At 45.1% G+C, this 21,761-nt stretch overlaps 1 protein-coding gene across 1 annotated transcript in view; it reads left to right on the forward strand.

Moving 5' to 3' along the window:
• ARFGAP1 (ADP ribosylation factor GTPase activating protein 1) overlaps positions 1 to 10,236 on the forward strand; it is a 45,521-nt gene extending 35,285 nt beyond the window's left edge. Inside the window, exons 12-15 of the mRNA XM_032218820.1 lie at positions 511 to 567; positions 3,529 to 3,588; positions 6,414 to 6,490; positions 8,008 to 10,236. Coding sequence (XP_032074711.1) covers positions 511 to 567; positions 3,529 to 3,588; positions 6,414 to 6,490; positions 8,008 to 8,368 — 555 coding nt within the window. The 3' untranslated portion in view covers positions 8,369 to 10,236. The remainder of the gene's footprint in view (positions 1 to 510; positions 568 to 3,528; positions 3,589 to 6,413; positions 6,491 to 8,007) is intronic.
• The last annotated feature ends 11,525 nt before the right edge of the window (positions 10,237 to 21,761 follow it).

Here is a 21,761-nt window from a genome sequence, read left to right on the forward strand (position 1 = left end):
ATCTTCCAGAAAATCAAGGTCCAAGTAACTCCATATTTTTTTCCTCAGTTTACAACGTCCGCTAATAATCTTCCCTTTTCATTTGCCAGGGACTCCGCGATCCTCTTTTCAATTGTAGTTGTTTCACAATATACAGATAGTCCTTGATTTACAACTGGTCCCTCAGTGTGGACGCTTCGTTTTAATGGCCAGGCTCCATTGCGGTTGTAAGTCAAGGACTATCCGTATGTCTACCCTTTGACCTCAATTGAAAGCCCCAACTCCCAAGAGGATAAGTCACAGCCCTCTGTTGTCTTGTGTATTTCGATGTCCTGTCCCTTTGTGTTCTCATGTCTTGTGCTTCGGGCTGACTCTGTTGCTTGGACAATGCTTAGGACTTGGTCTTCCTTTTAATGTGAATCGCTGTGGGGTATTTTGTGCAGTGGTACATGTCAGGTGTGGACCTGTGGGGAAGAAAAAAAAAACGAGTGTTAACTGATTTTTATTTTTGTTTTGTTTGCTTTTAACTAGGCTTCAGAGTTAGGTCAGAGTTTAAATGAAAATGTTCTCAAACCTGCACAGGAAAAGGTAACTTTGGAACCAAGTACATGACTTTTAAAATGCACTTTCCTTCTGAACCTAGCAAGCTTATTCAGTATGAATTACGTCTAGTTGTAACATCGGGTGTAAACCTACGATCCCAAATCTCATCACTTTGTAGGTCCCATCCGAACCTTCTTGGGTTATATTTCAAGATATCTACCAATAGAAGAGGGACACGGTGGCTCAGTGGCTAAGACGCTGAGCTTGTTGATCAGAAAGGTTGGCAGTTTGGCGGTTCAAATCCCTAGCACCGCATAACGGAGTGAGCTCCCGTTAACTTGTCCCAGCTTCTGCCAACCTAGCAGTTCGAAAGCATATAAAAATGCAAGTAGAAAAATAGGAACCACCTTTAGTAAGAAGGTAACAGTGTCCCATGAACCTTTGGTGTTTAGTCATGCCAGCCACATGACCATAGAGACGTCTTCGGACAGCGCTGGCTCTTTGGCTTTGAAACGGAGACAAGCAATGCCCCCTAGAGTCGGGAACGACTAGCATGTGTGTGCGAGGGGAACTTTAACCTTTACCTTACCATTAGAAGAGAATGTTTTAGCTCAGGGTTGAACTGTGGGGTCCTTGATGCTCTTTGGGTTTGGTGAAGACATTTCATTACCCAGCTAGGTAACATCATCAGTGCTAAAAGGAGTAGAGTTTGCTTTCTGTTTGTATACAAGCAGCTTGCCCTGTCAGTGTTGGTGGAACTTCCTTCTAGCGCTGATGATGTTACCTGGCTGAGTAATGAAATGTCTGCAAGAAAACAACCAAGCTTAGAGAGCACTCCATTAAATTTATACCCAAAATTCGATGTTGCTTTTCCCCTTTGTCTTTCCCTCCTGTTCAGCCCTTCTGTCTCAAATTCCTGATTCACTTATTGCACCAGGATGTCGATTTTCCTAGAAAGAAACACAAAAGTGTTTCCTTTCCTTCTCCCTCACCGCTCTTGGGGTAGGTTAGTTTGACCAAGCTCATCCAATGGCATTTGGGTTAAACCAGCTTGTAACCTTGGTTTGACTTTCCTAGTCAGTCCTCCTAGCTCCCTCCAGCCCTCTTTTGTCAATTGACCCATTCCCTCTCAGCAAATTATGGCACTGCGCCCAAGAGAACAAAGAATAAGTGGACTTTTCTAGGGCAGTCATGGAGTATATTAACGGTTCTGTATTTTTTCAAAAGGCAACTGGACTTACTGGTTTTTCTCTTCTCATCCGAGAAGCGAAACGTCTTCAAAGAAAAACCGGATAGCCCAGTTGCCTCTTGGGGAAAAAAGTATCTTTGGGACAACCATGACCTGGATGACGGAGAATCTCCACAGACAATGATTCTGTAGTAGGGATTAAAAGGAAATTGCAGTATGCCATTTCTCGTAGGATACCACTATGTTGCATGGCTATTCCTTGAGAATGTATGAATGGAACTGCCGGTTTATTGCATCCCTTTGAAACCCTTCAAGTTGGAAGCTTATTTACTTGGCGGGAGGGCTTTGCAATTTTTCATGATAAAAGCATATTTGAATGGCTGTACTTCCCCAAGGATTATGCTCCCTCTCCGTATCCCTAAAACAAAACACCCACACAAGAGAATGTTCATTCTGAATGATCAATGGCAAATAGCCAAATGTGACCGATGCCCTCTAGAATGGCAGCATGTCTAAATTAGATACAGAATGAATCATCCCATTCAGTTTGTATGTTTGAGGGTGAAATCTGGGCATTCAGTATACCAACGAACTTTGCAGGCAGAATTCTACATAGGGACACTCTTAGACACAAATGCCTGCTTTATACTGGTCTCAATTCTTTAATAAAGAGTTCTGTTCTGTTCCATGAAGCAAAAATCTCCTCACCCCTCCCTCCCTCCCTCTCTCTTCCCCCACATATCCATCCACCCATCCCCCCTCTTAATATATATATCTGGATATCTATCCCCCTCTTCTCTCCCCCTCTCTCTTTCCCTCCCTCCCCCTCCCCCCTATACACACACACATCCCCCTCTCTCTCCTTCCCTCTATCTATCTATCCTATCTATATCTATCTTTCTATCTATCTATCTATCTATCTATCTATCTATCTATCTATCTATCTATCTATCTATCTATCTATCTGTGCCGGCTGGCAACTACAAGGAGGAGAGCCTTTTCAGTAGTAGCTCCGACCCTTTGGAACGAGCTCCCCGTGGAGATTCGTACTCTCACCACCGTCCAGGCCTTCCGCATAGCCCTTAAGACCTGGCTAGCCCGTCAGGCCTGGGGACAAAGATAGCTGCCCCTCCCGATTGATGAATGAATGTTGCTCATTATTTTTACTCTATGTGTGTCTATGTCATTGTTTGTATTCCCCTTTCCTGATTTTATGTAAGCCGCCCTGAGTCCCCTCAGGGAAAAGGGCGGCCTATAAATGTTAATAAACTCTTAAACTCTATCTATCTATCTATCTATCTATCTATCTATCTATCTATCTATCTATCTATCTACACATATCAATCTATCTATCCATCCCCCCTCTCTCTCTACACACACAAACACACATCTATCTATCTATCTATCTATCTATCTATCTATCTATCTATCTATCTATCTATCTATCTATCTATCTATCTGTCTGTATGTATATATGCATATATCAATCTATCTATCCATCCCCCCTCTCTCTACACACACACACACACACACACACACACACACCCATCTGTCTCTCTCTTCCTTTCTTTTATATATACAACATCCATCCAATTTAGTAAACTCCTCCGGATACTTTTAGTGGGTCGGATCCCAAACCTTGGCATTCCCCTGGCAGTACGGCGAAGTGTTTAGACCCTGGCAGTAGTGGAGTTTTCTCTCTCTCTCCCAACCCGGCTTCATTGAGGTAGAAACCCTTTCTTGGACTTCTGCGCGATGAGCGTTTCTCACAGGCTGCCTTGATCTGCCTCTAACTCTGGACCACTTGATTCACGTAGGTGAAAGATGGAAAGATTTTGGACGACGTTTCCCAGGGAGTCTCACATTTTGCTTCCAAGGTATGGAGAGGCCTACCTGGCAATCAGGAGGCCCTGCGTTAAGCCAGTTTCCATATTCCAGTTTGGCCCACGGAGCTCCAGCGTGAGAATGGCTTCTCTGGCAGCGAGGCAGCCTTTCTAGGCAGCAGGCAGCTCTCTCTCTGTGGTCTCCCCTCCCCGCCATCACTGGAGTCCCAGTTCATGTCACATCTATTTTACACGACAAATAAATCTGGAAAGTTCCTTAAGGTAGCAATAGCTACAGCCACGCTTGACTTAGTCGCGGAAGATTATGAAAAAGTAGGTGTTGAGACATGTCCAGACTTCTATCAACATTTAATATTACAGGTAGTCCTTGACATACGACCACAATTGAGCCCCAAATTTCTGTGGTTAAGTGAGACACTCGTTAAGTAAGTTTTGCGACCTTACGACCTTTCTTGCCTCAGTGGTTAAGCGAACCACTGTGGTTAATAAGTTGGCAACATGGTTGTTAAGCAAATCTGACTTCCGCATCAACTTGGCTTGTCAGAAGGTCGCAAAAAGTGATCATGCAGTCCTGGGACATAGCAACGGTCATAAATATGAGTCAAATTAAATTAAAAAGCATGAGCCAAGCGTCTGAATTTTGATCACATGATCATGGGGATGCTGCAAAGGTCGTAACTGAAAAATAGTCCTAAGTCACATTTTTCAGTGCCATCGTAATGTTGAATGGTCGCTAAATGAACAGTCGTAAGCCAAAGACTATCTGTAATCAGATTTGGGCCTTGTATCAAGTGACTCTCCAAGCTAGGGTTCATAAAAATGATTAAAAAGTCAGCCTACATGCCAGCTGATGTGATGTCAGGATACATCACCTAAAATAGTCTGAATTACTGTCTTGATTGCATCTTTAATAAAAGCTACAATGAAAAAAAAATTATAGAGCAGAACAATTGCCAAGGAGCCGTATTGCAAAGGAATATGGAAACAGCTTAATATGAGCACAAATCCTTTTAAAATGCTAATTGTGTCTTCTCCCTCTCCTCCTATTTCTTGCTGCCATTATTCAATAAAACTGGTAAGTGCTAATATCTCCCAGTTTTAAATATGTTTTAGCCAAATGGTTGTAGGTTTAAATGTGTGTGTGTGTGTGTGTGTATATATATATATATATATATATATATATATATATATATATATATATATATATATATATATATATATATATATATATATATATATATATATTCAAAAGCAGCCTGGTCATTTAATCAGGTTTCTTTTAGGGGGAGGGGAAGGCAAAAGGGAAGGGAAGGAAAGGAAGAAGAAAAGCAAGAGAAGGAAATAAAGAAGAAGGAAAAATTAGGGAAAGGAAAGGAAGAGGGAGGGGGAGGGGGGAACCTTGCCTATTTTATTAAATTTTATTTGCATGCATATAAAGGTTTGCCCACCCTGTAGAAATATGGTCCACTCCTTTTCTTGAGAAGTGGCTTTGGGGTAACCCAGGGGTCTGCAACCTGCCTCTCTGGAGCCGCATGTGGCTCTTTCATCCCTCCGCTCTGGCTCCCTGTCGCTCAAAATATGCGTCACAACCGCCAGTGTGCCACACCCTCCAGCACGCGAGCTTTATTAAGCTTTTCGACCCATCGAGTTCCAAATGTTTTTGTTGCACGCTGAAATAAAAACATGCATTCTCTGTTGCAGTTCATTGATTTCATAAATGCAACACACCATAGTTTTTTTATACATAGCACAAAGGTAAAAAAAAAACACCAAACATATATGCAGCGTTATCTTCATTTTAGATGTCAAAAGGGTTTTGTGTCTCCCGCTGTTTTCTTTTCTGTGGGAAACGGGTCCAAATGGCTCTTTGAGTGTTTTAAGGTTGCCGATTCCTGGGGTAATCTAAAAGAGGAGTTCAGTGAGGCAAACCAACCCCTTCTATATACCATGTTTTCCTAAAAATAAGTCAGGGTTTTATTTTGACACCCCCCCCCAAAAAAAAACACTTGGCCTTATTTTTGGGGAGGTCTTATTATTCTTGAGGTGCAGGAGGTGGTGAGCGTGGTCACCCCATGGCTGCTGCTGTGTTGCAATATTTTCAGGGAAGGCTTATTTTAGTGCATGCGCTCAAAAACCCGATTGGGCTTATTATCCGGGGAGGTCTTATTTTCGGGGGAACAGGGTATATGTTTATGTTGTATGCCGAAACCTAGAACAAAAATGCAAACAGAGCATAATAGTTGTTTTTATTTTTAAAAAATAGTTGTTTTTATTTTTTAAAAATAGTTGTTTTTATTTTTTTAAAATAGTTGTTTTTATTTTTTAAAAATAGTTGTTTTTATTTTTTAAAAATAGTTCTTTTTATTTTTTAAAAATAGTTCTTTTTATTTTTAAAAAATAGTTCTTTTTATTTTTTAAAAATAGTTCTTTTTATTTTTTAAAAATAGTTCTTTTTATTTTTTTAAAAAATCATTACAACCACGACATGGGCTTGCTCCTATTGTTTTAGTTTGTGTTGGTGAAGAAGCCAATCAGCTCTCTGTTTGTGAAAATCATGGGAATGGGTGGCTACCATTGGAGGATGCTCTTTTGCAGCCATCTGCTGGGGGAACTGGTAGACTTTTTTAAGCAATTGGTGAGCCACCGGGAGAACAGGCTGCTGAACTTCATGAGCCAGCAGGCCAATCCAGCAGGGCACTGCTTATATTCTTGTGTAAGGATACAGCTGCTTGCTAAATCCCATTCTGTTTTCTTGGCTTCAAGGACAGATAAAGGGAAGGGTTGATACCTGTGCACCATTGTTCTTTCTCTTTGTAATTTTTCTCTTTGCCTTATTATCTTTTCCTCCACCCCCACAGGTCCAGGGAGTGAGTACTAAAAGCTGGCGAGATATGACCACTTTTTTTTCTGGAAAACCAGATGGGTCTTCTGAAAGGTATGGCGGATGTGTCTGCTCAGGTTTCTGTACTAGACACACAACTCTCTTGATATATAACTTGTAAACAAGGCCCAGGCTATCCCAAAAAGAATATACTCCCACATGAACCTAGGTCAGTGTTTCTGGCCACTTGAAGATGGATAGACTTCAACTCCCAGAATTCCCCAGACAGCTTGGTTTTAAAAATAAACTTTTAGTGCTGTTCTTGGTTACTTGGGCCTGATGTAGGAGATTACCAGGCTGAGCCCGAGGGAGAGGTCAAACATGTCATATGTCACGAGCCTATGCACACCTGCAAGCGATCTCCATCCAGCCCACCTTGAATGCCTTCTTATCTCCCATTCATTTTCCTTGACCACTAGTTGGTCAGATTCTTGTAGAGAGCTTAGGTTTTGCAATAAATCTTTATACCTATTTGATCTGCCTGAATCTCCTGATTTCCCTTGACACTAACCAAAAGTTTATTATGTGCAACCTGTACATAGGAATCTGATCTACTAATCATCAACCCAAACTGGTGCTAAAATAGGAGTCAATGGAATTCATGAGGGACTAGACTTTGGTTTCTGGTGGGAACATAGTGATACCAAACTAATGGTGTGTTTGACGCTGTCCTCGGGTTCTACCTGCTCATCTCCTTCAATATCAGGGAAATTATTTCATTATAAGGTTGTCATGATGCTCACCCCAGCTCTGTGAATGGGAAAAAGGTGACAAAACCTCACATGATTGCAACGTGACACAGCGAGTTTGACACCTGTGTGTTCTGACCTGGGCTTCCGCAGCAGCACGAAGCCGATTCCTCGTCCCAATAAACCCCTTTTATTTAATTTCCTCTCCAGCAAAGTCTTTCCTCTCCCACAGTCTTTCTAGATAGTTCACAATTACTGACCTGCATCAGGCTTGGAGAGTGGCCAGGCTGATATCATTCAGACGCCGCAATACTTGGCAAGAATGTAGGAATGAACTAATTGTCTCCTGCAAACTCCACTCCCCTTTTGCTCCTCTTTCATTCCCTATGGGAGGGGACATTCACCATCCACCTGTGGCCTTACTCCCAAGTCGACCCCTGTTCTTTAGCTGTTCCCTTTGTCTGGCATCTCTGCGCATGCGCACACTGGGAACAGGCTTCAGCTGTTCATCTGCCTCACTGATGTCTGACTCTGGAGGCAGCTGATAACTGTCAGACGGCCCTGGCCCCCTCTCTGCCTCCAACACAGAGCCCTCATCAGAGCCTTCTCCAGATTCCAGGACTGGCCCAGGTTCCTCCCCAACCTCCTCATTGTCTGAATCTGCCGCCTGCTTCACTGACTGCTGGTGGGCCACAACAAGTCTCTTCTTAAAAGCCTCCAGTGTTGGTACACCCACAATCTTCTGGAGGCAACCCGTTCCACTGATTCTTTGTTCTCCCTGTCAGGAAATTTCTCCTTAGTTCTAGGTTGCTTCTCTCCTTGATTACTCTCCATTGAACTAACCTAAGTCCCCATTTTTCTCTCCTCTCCTTTTCCCGAAAGGCCCCCGGATACAGAGAGCTACCAGAACAGCAAAAGCGATGGCTACCAGAACAACACCGCGGATCAGAGTTTTTGGGAGACCTTTGGCAACTCGGACCCACCCAAAACCCACAAGTCCCCAAGCAGTGATAGCTGGACGTACGTGGACAATTCGGCGGAGAAGAAGAGTTCCGACAGCTGGGATGTGTGGGGCTCTGGCACTGTTTCCAACAACAAGAACAGTAATGGTGACAGCTGGGAGAACTGGGAGACCAACTGGGAGAACGCTGCAGGGGAGGGCAAAGCCAAAAAGACCGCCAAGAAGACCACAAAAGAGCCCTCTTCAGCTCCCGAAGAAGAATGGGACAACCACAACTGGTAGGACTCGTTCAGTCGCCAGCATAGCGGAAGTGGGAGGTGGGGGGAGGAGAAATATCACACCTCTCATGGAAGAATCTCCCACATAACTGGACTAACCAACATCCTTCGTGTGTGTATGGGGGGGGGGGGGGAGACCTCTTTACACCTCGCACCTGCTGTTCCATTCTCTTTCCACTTCCTGTTTACAACCACCGTCGTCGTAACAACAACAACATCAACAAAAAATCACCCGTGGGTTTGCGGATTCTTGTAGTTACCATAAGAAGAGCTGAAGTCACATCACGGAAATGACCGTCTTCGCGTCAGATAATATCCTCCTCGCCATGCCGCTGTCCTCGTGGGGGTTTGCCCAACTTCCTGAAACCCGAGAACCTCCAGAGGAAGCGGTTCCCTGCCAGCCTTGCCATCCTTAGCACACAACGTTTGCATGTGTCGTTCGGCATACTCGCACAACTTCGGAGGGGGGGGGGACTTTGGCTGATGTTTTGGAGGACTTCTGGGTAGCCTGATACAGAGTGGGGTGGGGGTGGGGAGGGCTATTTTAGCCAGGTAACCTATTGTGACTGAGATGGGATGGCTTGCAACCGAGCCAAAATATACTGTTTAAGATATTGTGGAAGATATTGTAGATGGATCCAAGTTTATTTAAGGGTGTATGTGTGTGTGGTTTTTTTTGTTAAGGACACTGCCCTCTTAATAACTTCAGTTCTCTTACTTAGAAGGAAACAAACAGCATTTCTAAAAACTCTTCTTTTTTTAAAAAAAAAAATCCCATTCTTGGCTTTGGCTGCTTTCAACAGGTGCAAGATTCCTCCTCCTTTCTCCCCCCCCCCTTAATACATTAAATCTCCTGTATTTTTCCCTCCATTTAATATTCCATACATTCCTCAATTTTAGCGTAATTGCCAGACACAAACAGTGATGGAAAAACCAGGCAGGATAGGCGGGCAGTTTTCAAAATGGGACATGCCAACGTCAGAAGCCAACCATTTTGATAACCGAACAAACCATTTGGAACTTCGCTCTTATAAAAATTACATTGATCGGATTTCCGCATTAGATTTCCAACTTACTCTTTCCCTTCCGCTCCTCTTGTGCCCGGAAGGAGACCTACTGAAAAAAATAACCCGATTGCAATGTTTATCATTTTGAGCTTTGCTGCATGAATTTGAGAAGAAGAATCATCCAGTATCCTTTTCTACAAGGTCTGATGTCAGTACTGTTTTTGGTGCTTGTGATCAGTAGATTGTTTTTTTTTTAAAATAATCTATGTGTATTTAAATACTGCAGTGTTAAAACCACTAAGAGGCAGGAAACAGTGAATCGTGGTAAATAATTGGCCGGATGTCACAATGAGGCTTTTCAGGAACCAGGGTGGAAATCTGGTTTGTTTTATCTAAGGAAACCTTTGGCTTGGCTAATGGATACTCCTGGACTTCCACTTTCTCAGAATTGAGCTGAAATCGTCTGCTGTATATATAACTGTGTGTGTTTGTGTGTGTGTATCAGGGCACATGGATAAACACACAAAGAAATCATGAAGTATTAATAGTTTCCTACAATTTTTATGTATTGTTCAATATGTCAGTATCTTATCTTGTGAAGAAATATGAAGTACTTGAGCTGCTGTGTGATACTTTTCACTCGTTTTTTTTTCTCCCCACCTTCCCCAAATTGCTAGCGAAATTTCTCCTCTTCCCTGGTGATTTTGCTTCCTCAGTTTCAGGTCCCTGTTTTCACTCCCTTGTGGGCTTTCTAATCAGAGGAAGGTGGTTAGGTTGTCTGTGCTTCTCTTTCAAAAATGTGCTTTTATTTTTCTGCCAAACTTCTGAGATTTTGTGACCTCATAAAAACCGCACCTTAACTTTTTTTTTTTTCCTTTTTAAAGTGTGTCTCAGCATAGAGATAACTTGGCTATTTCTTTGGCTGATTTGTCCCTTTTTTCCCTAGCAGTACGCGAGTTTTCATTATTTTTTTTCTTCATTTTCTATTCCCTGGATTTCTCTTAGAAAGTCCATTGTGTGTATTGCATGAGAGCGAGCATCGGCTTCGACCTTAATTTTGCTCGCCTGATCTTTCCAGTCCACGATCTACGGAATTCAAGGAGATGGCAGCATAACCTGAACTCTTGACGTCTCCCTTGACGTATATTTTACCTCAGGGAAGATTTCTTCACCTCCTAAACCAGCATTTCTCGACCTTGGCAAGTTTCAGATAGGCGTGGACTTCAACTCCCAGGAGAGCAGAGCTGGCTAGGGAATTCTGGGAGTTGAAGTCCACCCATCTTAAACCTGCCACGCTTGAGAAACAGTCCTAAACGCCTTGCATAAAAACATATTTATTTTTAAAACAACCTCCCCCCCCTTTTTTTTTAAAAAAATCAGAAGGCAGGGTTGATTTCCCCACCTCCCTTCAAATCATACCTTTTTCTCTTCCTTCCCTCTGTGAATCACCTCTTTACCTTTCCAGTTTTTAAACGAGATGGTGATACAGCTGTCACCTTGCTTAAAACTATACAGCGTGAGCAGTAATGGGATCCTGCCGGCTTAACAACCGGTTCGGTGCTGTGCCGCGCATGTGCAGTTTTGGGAAGAAGTACTTTCCGCATTACTGCTGGGGAGGAAAAGCGGCTTAGCGCGCGGCAATCTGCCCTGCTGTGCGACTCAGCTGAGAAGATGTAGGTGAGTTAAGCGCAGAGGCGGGCAGGCGGGCCCACTTCATCGTTGGAGCTACCGGTTCGCCCAAACTGGTCCGAACTGGTAAAATCCCACCCCCGAGTGAGGAATGCGAGTATCAAACACCAAAAAGACTCCAAAAATCATAATCTAGCCTTGGTGATGAAGAACGTAGCACCCAATTCATGGTTACGGCTAACTGTTTAGTTTAGTTTAGTTTTATTTGTCTTGTATGCCGCCCACTCCCAAAGGACTCCGGGCGGCTTACAATAAACAAGGGAGGGGATAAATAAACAAAACAATACTTTAAAATCCACAACAGTCACAGTTTCCGTGGGGCTGGATATTTCGAAAGCCCCCCGGCCTGCTGGAGCAGCCAGAACTTGATGTCTTTGCGGAAGGCTGGGAGGGTAGTAAGGGTCCGGATCTCCACGGAGAGGTCGTTCCAGAGGGCTGGAGCTGCGACAGAGAAGGCTCTCCCCCGGGGAGTCGCCAGCCGACATTGGCTGGCAGATGGGATCCGGAGAAGACCTAACCTGTGTGATCTAATCGGTCTATGGGAGGTAATCGGCAGGAGGCGGTCTCTCAGGTACCCAGGTCCGATGCCATGTAGGGCTTTATAGGTAGCGACCAGCACCTTGAAGCGGGTCCGGAGACTAATGGGTAACCAGTGCAGCTCGCGGAGGATAGGTGTGATGTGGGTGTACCTGGGTGCACCCACAATCGCTCGCGCGGCTGCGTTCTGGACCAGCTGAAGTCTTTGAACACTCTTCAAGGGCAGCCCCATGTAGAGCGTGTTACAGTAATCCAGTCTTGAGGTCACAAGGGCGTGAGTGACTGTCTGAAGGGCCTCCCGATCCAGGTAGGGTCGCAATTGGTGCACCAGGCGAACCTGGGCAAAGGTCCCCCTGGTCACAGCCGACAAATGGTGTTCTAAAGTCAGCTGGGAATCCAGGAGGACTCCCAAATTGCGAACCTTCTCTGAGGGGCGTATAATTTCAGCAGTTTCTCAGTGACTGCTTCTCTTGACCTCGTAAGAAACGTATCATAGGTTTCCAACTAGTTCTTTTTCATAGATACAATTTTATAAACAAAACAAAAAATCCTTTAAGAAGCTGGGTTATAAATGGATCAGAGCTACCAAATTTCAAGTTTGATTGTACAGGATTTCCCAAGTAGCCTACATAACCAAGTGATCTGTATCTGAACCTATCTTTTTTTTTTATTATTTATTTAGTGGCACTATTGGGAGGAGAGCAAAAAACAACCACCACCAGGGTTTTTTGCTATGATAATTCTATATAGTAAAGAGAGCAACTTAAGTAGGATCCGCTTCCTTGGAGTTAAGAAATACACGCTGCGAAGCCCTTCTGCATGGTGATTTATATCTTCAGTTTAGTACACTTAACGAAACTCTGATTCAGCTTTTCTTGGGCTCACGTGCTCCAGATAAGCTATCCGGTGTTCGTTGGGCTGTAGCCTGGTTAAACTCCACCAGAAGGCATCAAATTATGGAAGGCTGCCGTGGAAGTCGGCTGAAACCAAACCCAACCTCGGGGATGTTTCCGAACAATTTCTTCCATTGCTGAGAATGCAACCCTGTGCACAGTGCTAGAGTTAATGACTTGAGATCTCTTGTTTATTCGTCTTGCTGCGGTCTCTTAACTTCCATAAAAATTCTCCCATCTTTTCCCCGTGGGCATTTATATGTATTGCTGTATTGTAATTTGTACAATAATCCCCCCGTGTCAGGTGAATCCACTTCATCGAATCCCGAAAGGAAGAGAAAAGAATTGTACCTATAGAGCTTTCCTAAGTCCTGGGAAAGCTAAGCAGGGTCAAACCCGAGTAATATCTGGGAAGGAGATCTGCATCGCGGGCCGTGGGCTCGATTGGGAAATCAGAAACGCTTCGGGGAGGCACCGCGGTGGCAAACCTTTTATTTTCCGCCCTAAGGTTTAAAGGCCTGGGAACGGTAGGCCTCCATCTCTAGAAAAGATACAGGATGTCCATGGGTCAAAGCTCTGAGAGATGTCACTGGATCTTAACCCCTCTTTGGTTGGAATAATGGGCCAGTGGGTTTTCATTTTGCTTCTTTTTCAGAAGAAGCTGGGTTGTGGGATAGGCGCGGTTCTTTCCGACTGTACAATTTTTGGCAGTCCTTCGCAAGGGCTGTGAGCTAATGTTCCTTTGTTTTGCAAAACGGTACTGAATTTGAGCCGACAGTGTCATCTCAAAGAGAAACAATAAAGTCAGAGAAACGGAACAAAGCCGTTCCAACTTCCTCGTAAGTGGCTTCACGTTGCGTTGGCGTTTCACGTTGTGCACAGAAATGTTGAGTTGCATCGGCCGGAGCCTCTGTGTTCTTTTTGGTTTGCATTTGTCTCTTACCTCATTAGGCCAGGGGTGTCAAACTCGAGGCCTGGGGGCCGGATCCAGCCTGCGGGGTATTTAGATCTGGGCCGCCAGGGAAACAGCGAAAGGCCGGCCCGTGGTGCTTCTGCCAGCGAAAATGGACTCCTGAGCTCCGTTTTCAGCTGCCGCAATCTTCTGCTGTCGAAAGCGGAGTTCGGGAGGGCCGTGTGTGGTTTTCGCTGGCAGAGGGTTGCAGGAGGCCGTGGCAGCTGAAAACGGAGCTTAGGAGCCCATTTTTGCTGGCAGAGTGCTCGGGCCGTCACTGGCGCCCCCGATAGGAGTGATGTCAAGCTGGCCATGCCCACTTGGCTACACCCCCCCCCCGAGGTAAACCCAACTCTGATGCTGCCCTCAGTGAAATCTAGATTGACAAGCCTGCATTAGACCTTTGTTTGCTTGTGTGTATGTATGTCGACTTTATAATTTTTTACAAAGAACTCAAGATGGGAAAGGTATCCCACACACTTTCCTCCTGTTTTCTCCAAAACCACCACCCTGTGGGTAGGGCTGAGAGAGAGTGACTGGCCCGAAGTCACCCAGCCAGCTTCCATGCCTTAAGGCGGGATTAGAACTAGCACTCTCCGAGTGATTGGCCCAAAATCACCCAGTTGATTTTCATGACGGGGGGGGGGGGGGGCGCTAGAACTCAAAGTCTCCTGGTGATTGGCCCAAAGTCACCCAGACGGCTTTCCTGGCTGAGTGGGAGTAGAATTCACAGTCTCCCGCTTTCTAGCATTAATCGCGTGACCAAACGGGGTCTCCGCTTGAGAGGGGAAGGGGTGTTCTCCAATAATACAGTTGTCTCGCATTGAAAAAAATAACCTCCAAACGATTTTGCAAGACGCACTGTTTGTTGCATGCCAAGTTGAGGACAGTCACTGGGAGATTTTGCAGGCAATATGCTGAGGAGACTTTGGAAGATCAGCTTACAAAGAGAATTTGGGGAGGAAAAAATCCACTAAAAAAAAATTAAAATCACAGGCCGATGACACGCCTCCCACTTTCAAATACCTGTGATGGTTTTTAAAAAATGGTGGAGGGATAATTCAACCTGTTCTGAAAGTTTAGACCAGGGGTATCAAACGCAAGACCCATGGGGTGGATTCGGGCCATAGGGTGTTTACTGTATTATTTGGAGTATAAGACGCAACCCCCCCCCCAAAAAAACAGTGGAAATGTTGGTGCATCTTATACACCAAATACAGCTATTTTTGGCCTCCTGAAGCCCTGTCCATGCATCCCATTTTTGCAAAAAATGGGCTATTTTTTCACAAAAAGGGAGGCATTTTTGCCTTCCCTCAGCCCCCAGTAGCCCTCTGCAGGCTTCAGCAGGGCTGGGGGAAGGGGAAATGGCCCCCTTTTGGTGAAAAATGTTTTCACAAAAACGTGGGCATTTTTGCCTTCCTTCAGTCCTGCTGAAGCCTGCAGAGGGCTGCTGGGGGCTGAGAAATAGCAAAGGACCGGCCCACGGTGCCTCTGGAAGCCAAAACAGGGCACGGGGTGTGTGTGTGGGTGTTGGCTGGCAAAGTGCTGCAGGAGGCCACCCAGGCTGAAAACGGGGCATGGGGACACCACACACAGCCCCCTGGCCTGCCAGTGGAGGAGAACTACAATGCTGATCGATCCCTGGAAGAAATCCTTTTGACACCCCTGGTTTAGACAAACTTCTAAGATGGGTGGACATGCGGGTCCTGTGACTTGGGAGTTGATGTACAAACATCTTAAAAGTGACTACGGTAGAGAAACGTCGTCTTAGAGCAGTGTTTCTCAACCTTGGCCGCTTGAAGATGTCTGGACTTCAACTCCCAGAATTCCCCAGCCAGCGAATGCTGGCTGGGGAATTCTGGGAGTTGAAGTCCAGACATCTTCAAGCGGCCAAGGTTGAGAAACACTGTCTTAAAGTGACTAAGCTTTGTGGAAACAAAAACAAAACAAAACATTTCCCAGATTATATTCAATAAACATTTGGTGGACTAGAAAAGTGCTTTTAAATTGCAGGAAGGCCATAAAAAAGTAATCCCAGGTGAGTTGCAAAATGAGATTAATTGTGAAATAAAAGTAATAAAATTAAATAGAGGTGACACGATCGTAGTAGTCCAGTATCGGAGGGGCTGCCACAAAGAAGAGGGAGAAACCTTATTTTCCAAAGCATCTGAAGGCAGGACAAGAAGTAATTGATGAAAAACAATGAAGGAGAGAAGCAATCGACAACTCCGGAGAATTTCCCTAACAATGAGAACTATTTACCAGTGAACAATTTGCCTCCAGAAGTGGTGGGTGCTCCCATCATTGAAAGTTTTTAAGAAGAGACTGGACAGCCATTTTGTCTGGAAAGAAAACAAATCTTGTTTTCCCTTAGCCACAAGAGGATGTCTCTTTACCGTTCTAATGCTTCCTCTAGTCTAAGTCACAAGTCATATATGACTATAAGGTAAAGGTTCCCCCCGCACATATGTGCTAGTCGTTCCCGACTCTGGGGGGCGCTGCTCATCTCTGTTTCAAAGCCGAAGAGCCAGCATTATCCGAAGACATCTCCGTGGTCATGTGGCCGGCATGACTCAACGCCAAAGATGGTTCCTATTTTTCTACTTGCATTTTTTTACGTGCTTTCGAACTGCTAGGTTGGCAGAAGCTGCGACAAGTAACGGGAGCTCACTCCGTTATGCGGCGCTAGGGATTCGAACTGCTGACCTTTCTAATTGACAAGCTCAGCAGCTAAGCAATAGCAGTTAGACTTATATACCGCTTCGTAGGGCTTTCAGCCCTCTCTAAGCGGTTTACAGAGTCAGCATATCGCCCCCACAGTCTGGGTCCTCATTTCACCCACCTCAGAAGGATGGAAGGCTGAGTCAACCTTGAGCCGGTGAGATTAGAACCGCTGAACCTGTTAAAATGAGGCTGAGGATAAAATCACGGGGGATGGAAGAATCATGACAGCATCATAAACTTCACTCAAATGGCACATAGTACATATCTGTACTTTCCATCCACCTTTTATTATTTTTACAAATAAGATGATGAACACATCCAAAATGCCTATTTTCCCACAACAACAACCCTGTGAGGTGAGTTTGGCTGAGACAGTACGACTGGCCCAAACTCACCCAGCCAGCTATCATGACTAAGGCAGGACTAGAACTCCCAGCCTTCTGGTTATTGGCTCAAAAGTCACCCAGCTGGCTTTCCTGGCTAAGGCGGGACTACAACTCCCAGTCTCCCACTTTCTAGCCTGGTGCCTTCACTGCTAGGCCAAATGGAAGATCTTCCACTACGTGGGTTCCACCCACCATGGCCATCCCAACTGCTGTCTTTGTATCTGTGGCACCTGGTTCTCTCACAGCTGTGCTTTATAAATCTGAAGGATGAGGAACAACTATTTTTCCAACCGGTAGTGGAAATTTTGAGTAGTTCGGAGAACCGGCAAATACCACCTCTAGCTGGCTCCACCCCCGTCTATTCTCTGCCTCCCGGGCCCACGCTGATTGGCTGGGTCGTCATCTTCTATTTTGTGCTGCTTGGACAAAAAGTGTGGTTTTGTTATTACTGGTGTAGGCTTGTGATCTGTTAATATTGGTGTTCTGGCAAGGATCACACCCAACAAGATCCTGCTGGCTTTTTACAGCTGCTGCCCTTAACGTAATTAGTGCATTCATCATTTCATTTGTTGCTACTATTTTAGGCTCTTGCTGTCACAACAACCTGCAAATGGGCTGGCTTTTAGTTTGAGCCAAAGCTTTCCTGAACTTACCCCTCCCACTATAAAGTCCATCCTTCAATGTTTAAAAGATACATGGAGTCCTTGGTGCTCTCTGAGCTTGGTTATTTGCAGACATTTCGCTACCCCACTAAGTAACATCATCAGTGATAGTGTATGTGGGGTGTGTGCTTATTTATAGCTTACTCTGCCAGTGTTAGTGGGAAGTTGTTGTTTTTTCCCCTTTATTTGGCTGTTTTTTTACTGCTTGATGTTTGTCTGAGTTGGTATTTCGAACAACAGGCACGTAGAGATAAGCAACATTTACACACCATTCAAAACCGGTAGGAAAAAGAGATTTAACAACATCAGCTCAGTGAACTTTTTATCACTTGCGTGAGTGGGGCTTCGCAGGTCAGCCCAAGCCCCCTCCACTCAGGTGCCCTCCACTCGTGAAAGTGCCTCTTCCAGGCGTGATTGGAGCTTTGTGTGCAAGCACAAGCACCCCCCCCCCCCGCTTGCACACGAAGCTCCATTCACATGATTCACAAATCAAGCTGTGCAGGCACAAGTGACAACTTGCCACTCACACATGGCCCCCCGCCCAGTCTCAGGCAGGGCTGGCAATCTGGAAAGGTTGGAGACCATTGCTTTTACAACCCTCTCTAAGTGGTTTACAGAGTCAATATATTGACCCCCAACAATCTGGGTCCTCCTTTTACCAACCTCGGAAGGATGGATGGCTGAGTCAACCTTGAACCGGTCAAGTTCGAACTCCTGACAGTCGGCAGAATTAGCCTGCAATGCTACATTCTAGCCACAGCTCTTGATGACCATTTTACTTAGCAATGGAAGTTCCTGTTAGGGTTCCAAATAGCATCCTCAATCAAGTAAGAACCTGAGGATAGAAATTCCTCTGAGTTGCAATTTATTAGAGAAGCCATGTTGGCACATCTGGGAAAAACCTGAATTTGAAAGCTTCCAGGTCCACCACCACCCCAGTTGAAAGTTCAAGACCCTCTCCCAGCACCCACATGTCCATCACCTGGCCCAATCAGCTGCTGTCACGAAGGAAGCTTCGTCCCATCCACATCAGTCCAGGTGCAGGGACAAGATGACCTTGACTCCCTGAGAAGGAATGTTGTTATGGCTACATATCTCCCATACTCCATATAATCCCCCCTCCCAGGCTCCCACAGTAGAATATGTGGCAGGCTTGAGGCCCATGTAACAGATGGCTTCTAAGCCTGACAGGCCGCCCCCCTTCAGCAGAAACGTGTGTTCTGTAACAAGCATAACACTTCATATACTAACCACCTATCCCCCTCCCCAACCCAGAGGGACCCTTTGGCTTATCACAATCTCCCAATTGTGAACTATCTATAGTGACAAGTGCACACTAAAAACAGCTTGGCTGAATCCATAAGTTAAACTTAACAAAAGAATCCCAATTTTGCCGTCTAGTTTCACATTTTTTCACAAATGAGTAATTACTCCTGATTGACCAATTCTTAGGAGAATCGCTCGCAACCAGGTGAGTTTCTTTTCCCTCATAATGAAAGAGGAAGGGGAAAAAAACCACCTACCCCTTTAAAAAAAAAACACTGGAAAGAGGGAAAAGATTGGGAGAAAAGAAAAATCAGCACACTATAGAATTGGGGTTATTTATGATGTGGGTGAAGAAGGCGAGTACAAAAGTTAGCTTGAAACCCAACATTAAGAAAACTAAGATCATGGCATCCGGCCCTCTCAATTCCTGGCAAATAGATGGAGAAGAAATGAAGGTAGTGACAGATTTTATTTTCCTGGGCTCCCAGATCACCGCAGATGGGGACTGCAGCAAAGAAATCAAAAGACGCTTCTTCCTGGGGAGGAAAGCTACGGCAAATCTAGACAGCAGACTAAAAAGCAGAGACATCACCCTGCCAACAAAAGTGCGTGTAGTCAAGGCTATGGTTTTCCCAGTTGCAATGGATGGCTGTGAAAGTTGGACCTTAACAAATGCTGAGCACCAAAGAACTGAGGCCTTTGAACTCTGGTGCTGGAGAAGACTCCTGCATTGAGTCTCTTGGACTGCAAGCTGATCAAACTGGTCAGTCCTAGAGGAGATCCACCCTGACTGCTCTTTAGAAGGCCAGATCCTGAAGAGGAAACTCCAATATTTTGGTCACCTAATGAGAAGGAAGGACTCACTGGAGAAGAGCCTCATGCTGGGAAAGATGGAGGGCAAAAGAAGAAGAAGGGGACGACAGAGAATGAGGTGGCTGGATGGAGTTACGGAAGCAGTCGGCGTGAGCTTAAATGGACTCCAGAGGGTGGTAGAGGACAGGAAGGCCTGGAGGAACGTCCATGGGGTTGCAATGGGTTGGACATGAGTTCGCAACTAACAACAATATTTAGGGGTGTAGGAACAGCTGCAGTCAAGACCATTCTATACAAAAGCAGCAGCCACAGCCACACTTAACCACCATTGCCCTATCACCATGGTCACCTGATCAGCGTATGGGGGGATCTTGGAAACTGGCATGTATATATTTATGATGGTTGCATTGTCCTGGGATCATGTGATCACCGTTTGTAACCTTCCCAGCTGGCTTTTGACAAGCAAAGAGAAGAGGAGGGGGGAGAACAAGATTCAGTTAACAATCACACAATTCACTGAACAACGGCAAGGATTCGATGACAGCTGCGGCAACAAAGGTTGTAGGATGGGACCAAGCAGAATAGACTAGAATAGAATAAACAGAGTTGAAAGGGACCTTGGTGGTCTTCTAGTCCAACCCCATGCTTAGGCAGAAAACCCTACACCACTTCAGACAAGCAGTTATCCAACCTCTTCTTAAAAACTTCAAGTGTTGGAGCATTCACAACTTCTGGAGGCAAGTTGTTCCACTGATTAATTGTTCTCACTATCAGGAAATTTCTTCTCAGTTCTAAGTTGCTTCTCTCCTTGGTTAGTTTCCACCCATTGCTTCTTGTTCTGCCCTCAGGTGCCTTGGAGAATGGCTTGACCCCCTCTTCTTTGTGGCAGCCCTTCAAATTTTCGAGCACTGCTATCCTGTCACCCTAGTCCTCCTTTTCATCAGATTAGCAATGGAAATTTTGGGATCAATTGTGGTTGGAAGGACTATCTGTGTCAAATGGCAAGATCCAACATGTTCCAACGCAACTGATCTCAAGCTTGCTCTTCTCCTTCAGAGAGAACAGAACAGAATAGCAGAGTTGGAAGGGATCTTGAAGGTCTTCTAGTCCAACCCCTTCTTAGGCAGGAAACCCTACACTACTTCAGACAAATAGTTATCCAACATCTTCTTAAAAATTTCCAGTGTTGGAGCATTTACAGCTTCTGGAGGCAACTTCTGTTCCACTGGTTAATTGTTCTCACTGTCAGGAAATTTCTCCTTAGTTCTAAGTTGCTTCTCTCCTTAATTAGTTTCCACCCATTGCTTCTTGTTCTGCCCTCAGGTGCTTTGGAGAATAGTTTGATTCCCTCTTCTTTGTGGCAACCCCTGAGATATTGGAAGACTGCTATCATGTCTCCCCTAATCCTTCTTTTCATTCAACTAGACATACCCAGTTCCTGCAACCGTTCTTCGTATGTTTTAGCCTCCAGTCCCCCAACCATCTTTGTTGCTCTTCTCTGCACTCTTTCTAAAGTCTCAACATTTTTTTTTTACATCGTGGCGACCACAACTGGATGCCGTATTCCAAGTGTGGCCTTACCAAAGCAAAACAAAGTGGTATTAAGATTTCACTTGATCTTGATTCTACCCCTCTGTTTATGCAACCTAGAATTGTGTTAGGTTTTTTGGCAGCTGCTGCACACGGGATTATTTCCACCCATTGCTTCTAGTCCTGCCTTCAAGTGCCTTGGAGAATAACTTGACTCCTTCTTCTTTGTGGCAGCCCCTGAGATATTGGAAGACTGCTATCATGTCTCCCCTGGTCCTTCTTTTCATTAAACTAGACCTACCCAGTTCCTGCAACCGTTCTTCGTATGTTTTAGCCTCCAGTCCCCTAATCATCTTTGTTGCTCTTCCCTGCACTCTTTCTAGAGTCTCAACATTTTTTTTACATCGTGGTGACCAAAACTGGATGCAGTATTCCAAGTGTGGCCTTACCAAGGCCTTATAAAGTGGGATTAACACTTCATGTGATCTTGATTCTATCCCTCTGTTGATGCAGCCTAGAACTGTGTTGGCTTTTTTGGCAGCTGCTGCACACGGGATTATTTCCACCCATTGCTTCTTATTCTACCCTCAGGTGCCTTGGAGAATAGTTTGACTCCCTCTTCTTTGTGGCAACCCCTGAGATATTGGAAGACTGCTATCATGTCACCCCACGTCCTTCTGTTCATCAGATTAGACATACGCAGTTCCACCCTTGACTCTGCCCTTGACCCTCATTTCTAGTGGCTTCCAGCTAAGGCGGAGCAGCCTTGGAAGGCAAGAGGCAGGACCAATTCCACCTCTCGGCATAGGGACGGCCTTTTTCTCCCCCCCCCCCTCTTTGTTTACCTCTTGGTCTTTCCTCCACCCTTCCAGGCAAAGTAAGTAGGCTGCCCTTATCTCCCGTTAAAAGTGCTAACAAGATGTTTCTGGCACGGCGCC

Source organism: Thamnophis elegans, chromosome 5, assembly GCF_009769535.1.
Source record: "Thamnophis elegans isolate rThaEle1 chromosome 5, rThaEle1.pri, whole genome shotgun sequence".
Classification (NCBI taxonomy): Eukaryota; Metazoa; Chordata; class Lepidosauria; order Squamata; family Colubridae; genus Thamnophis; species Thamnophis elegans.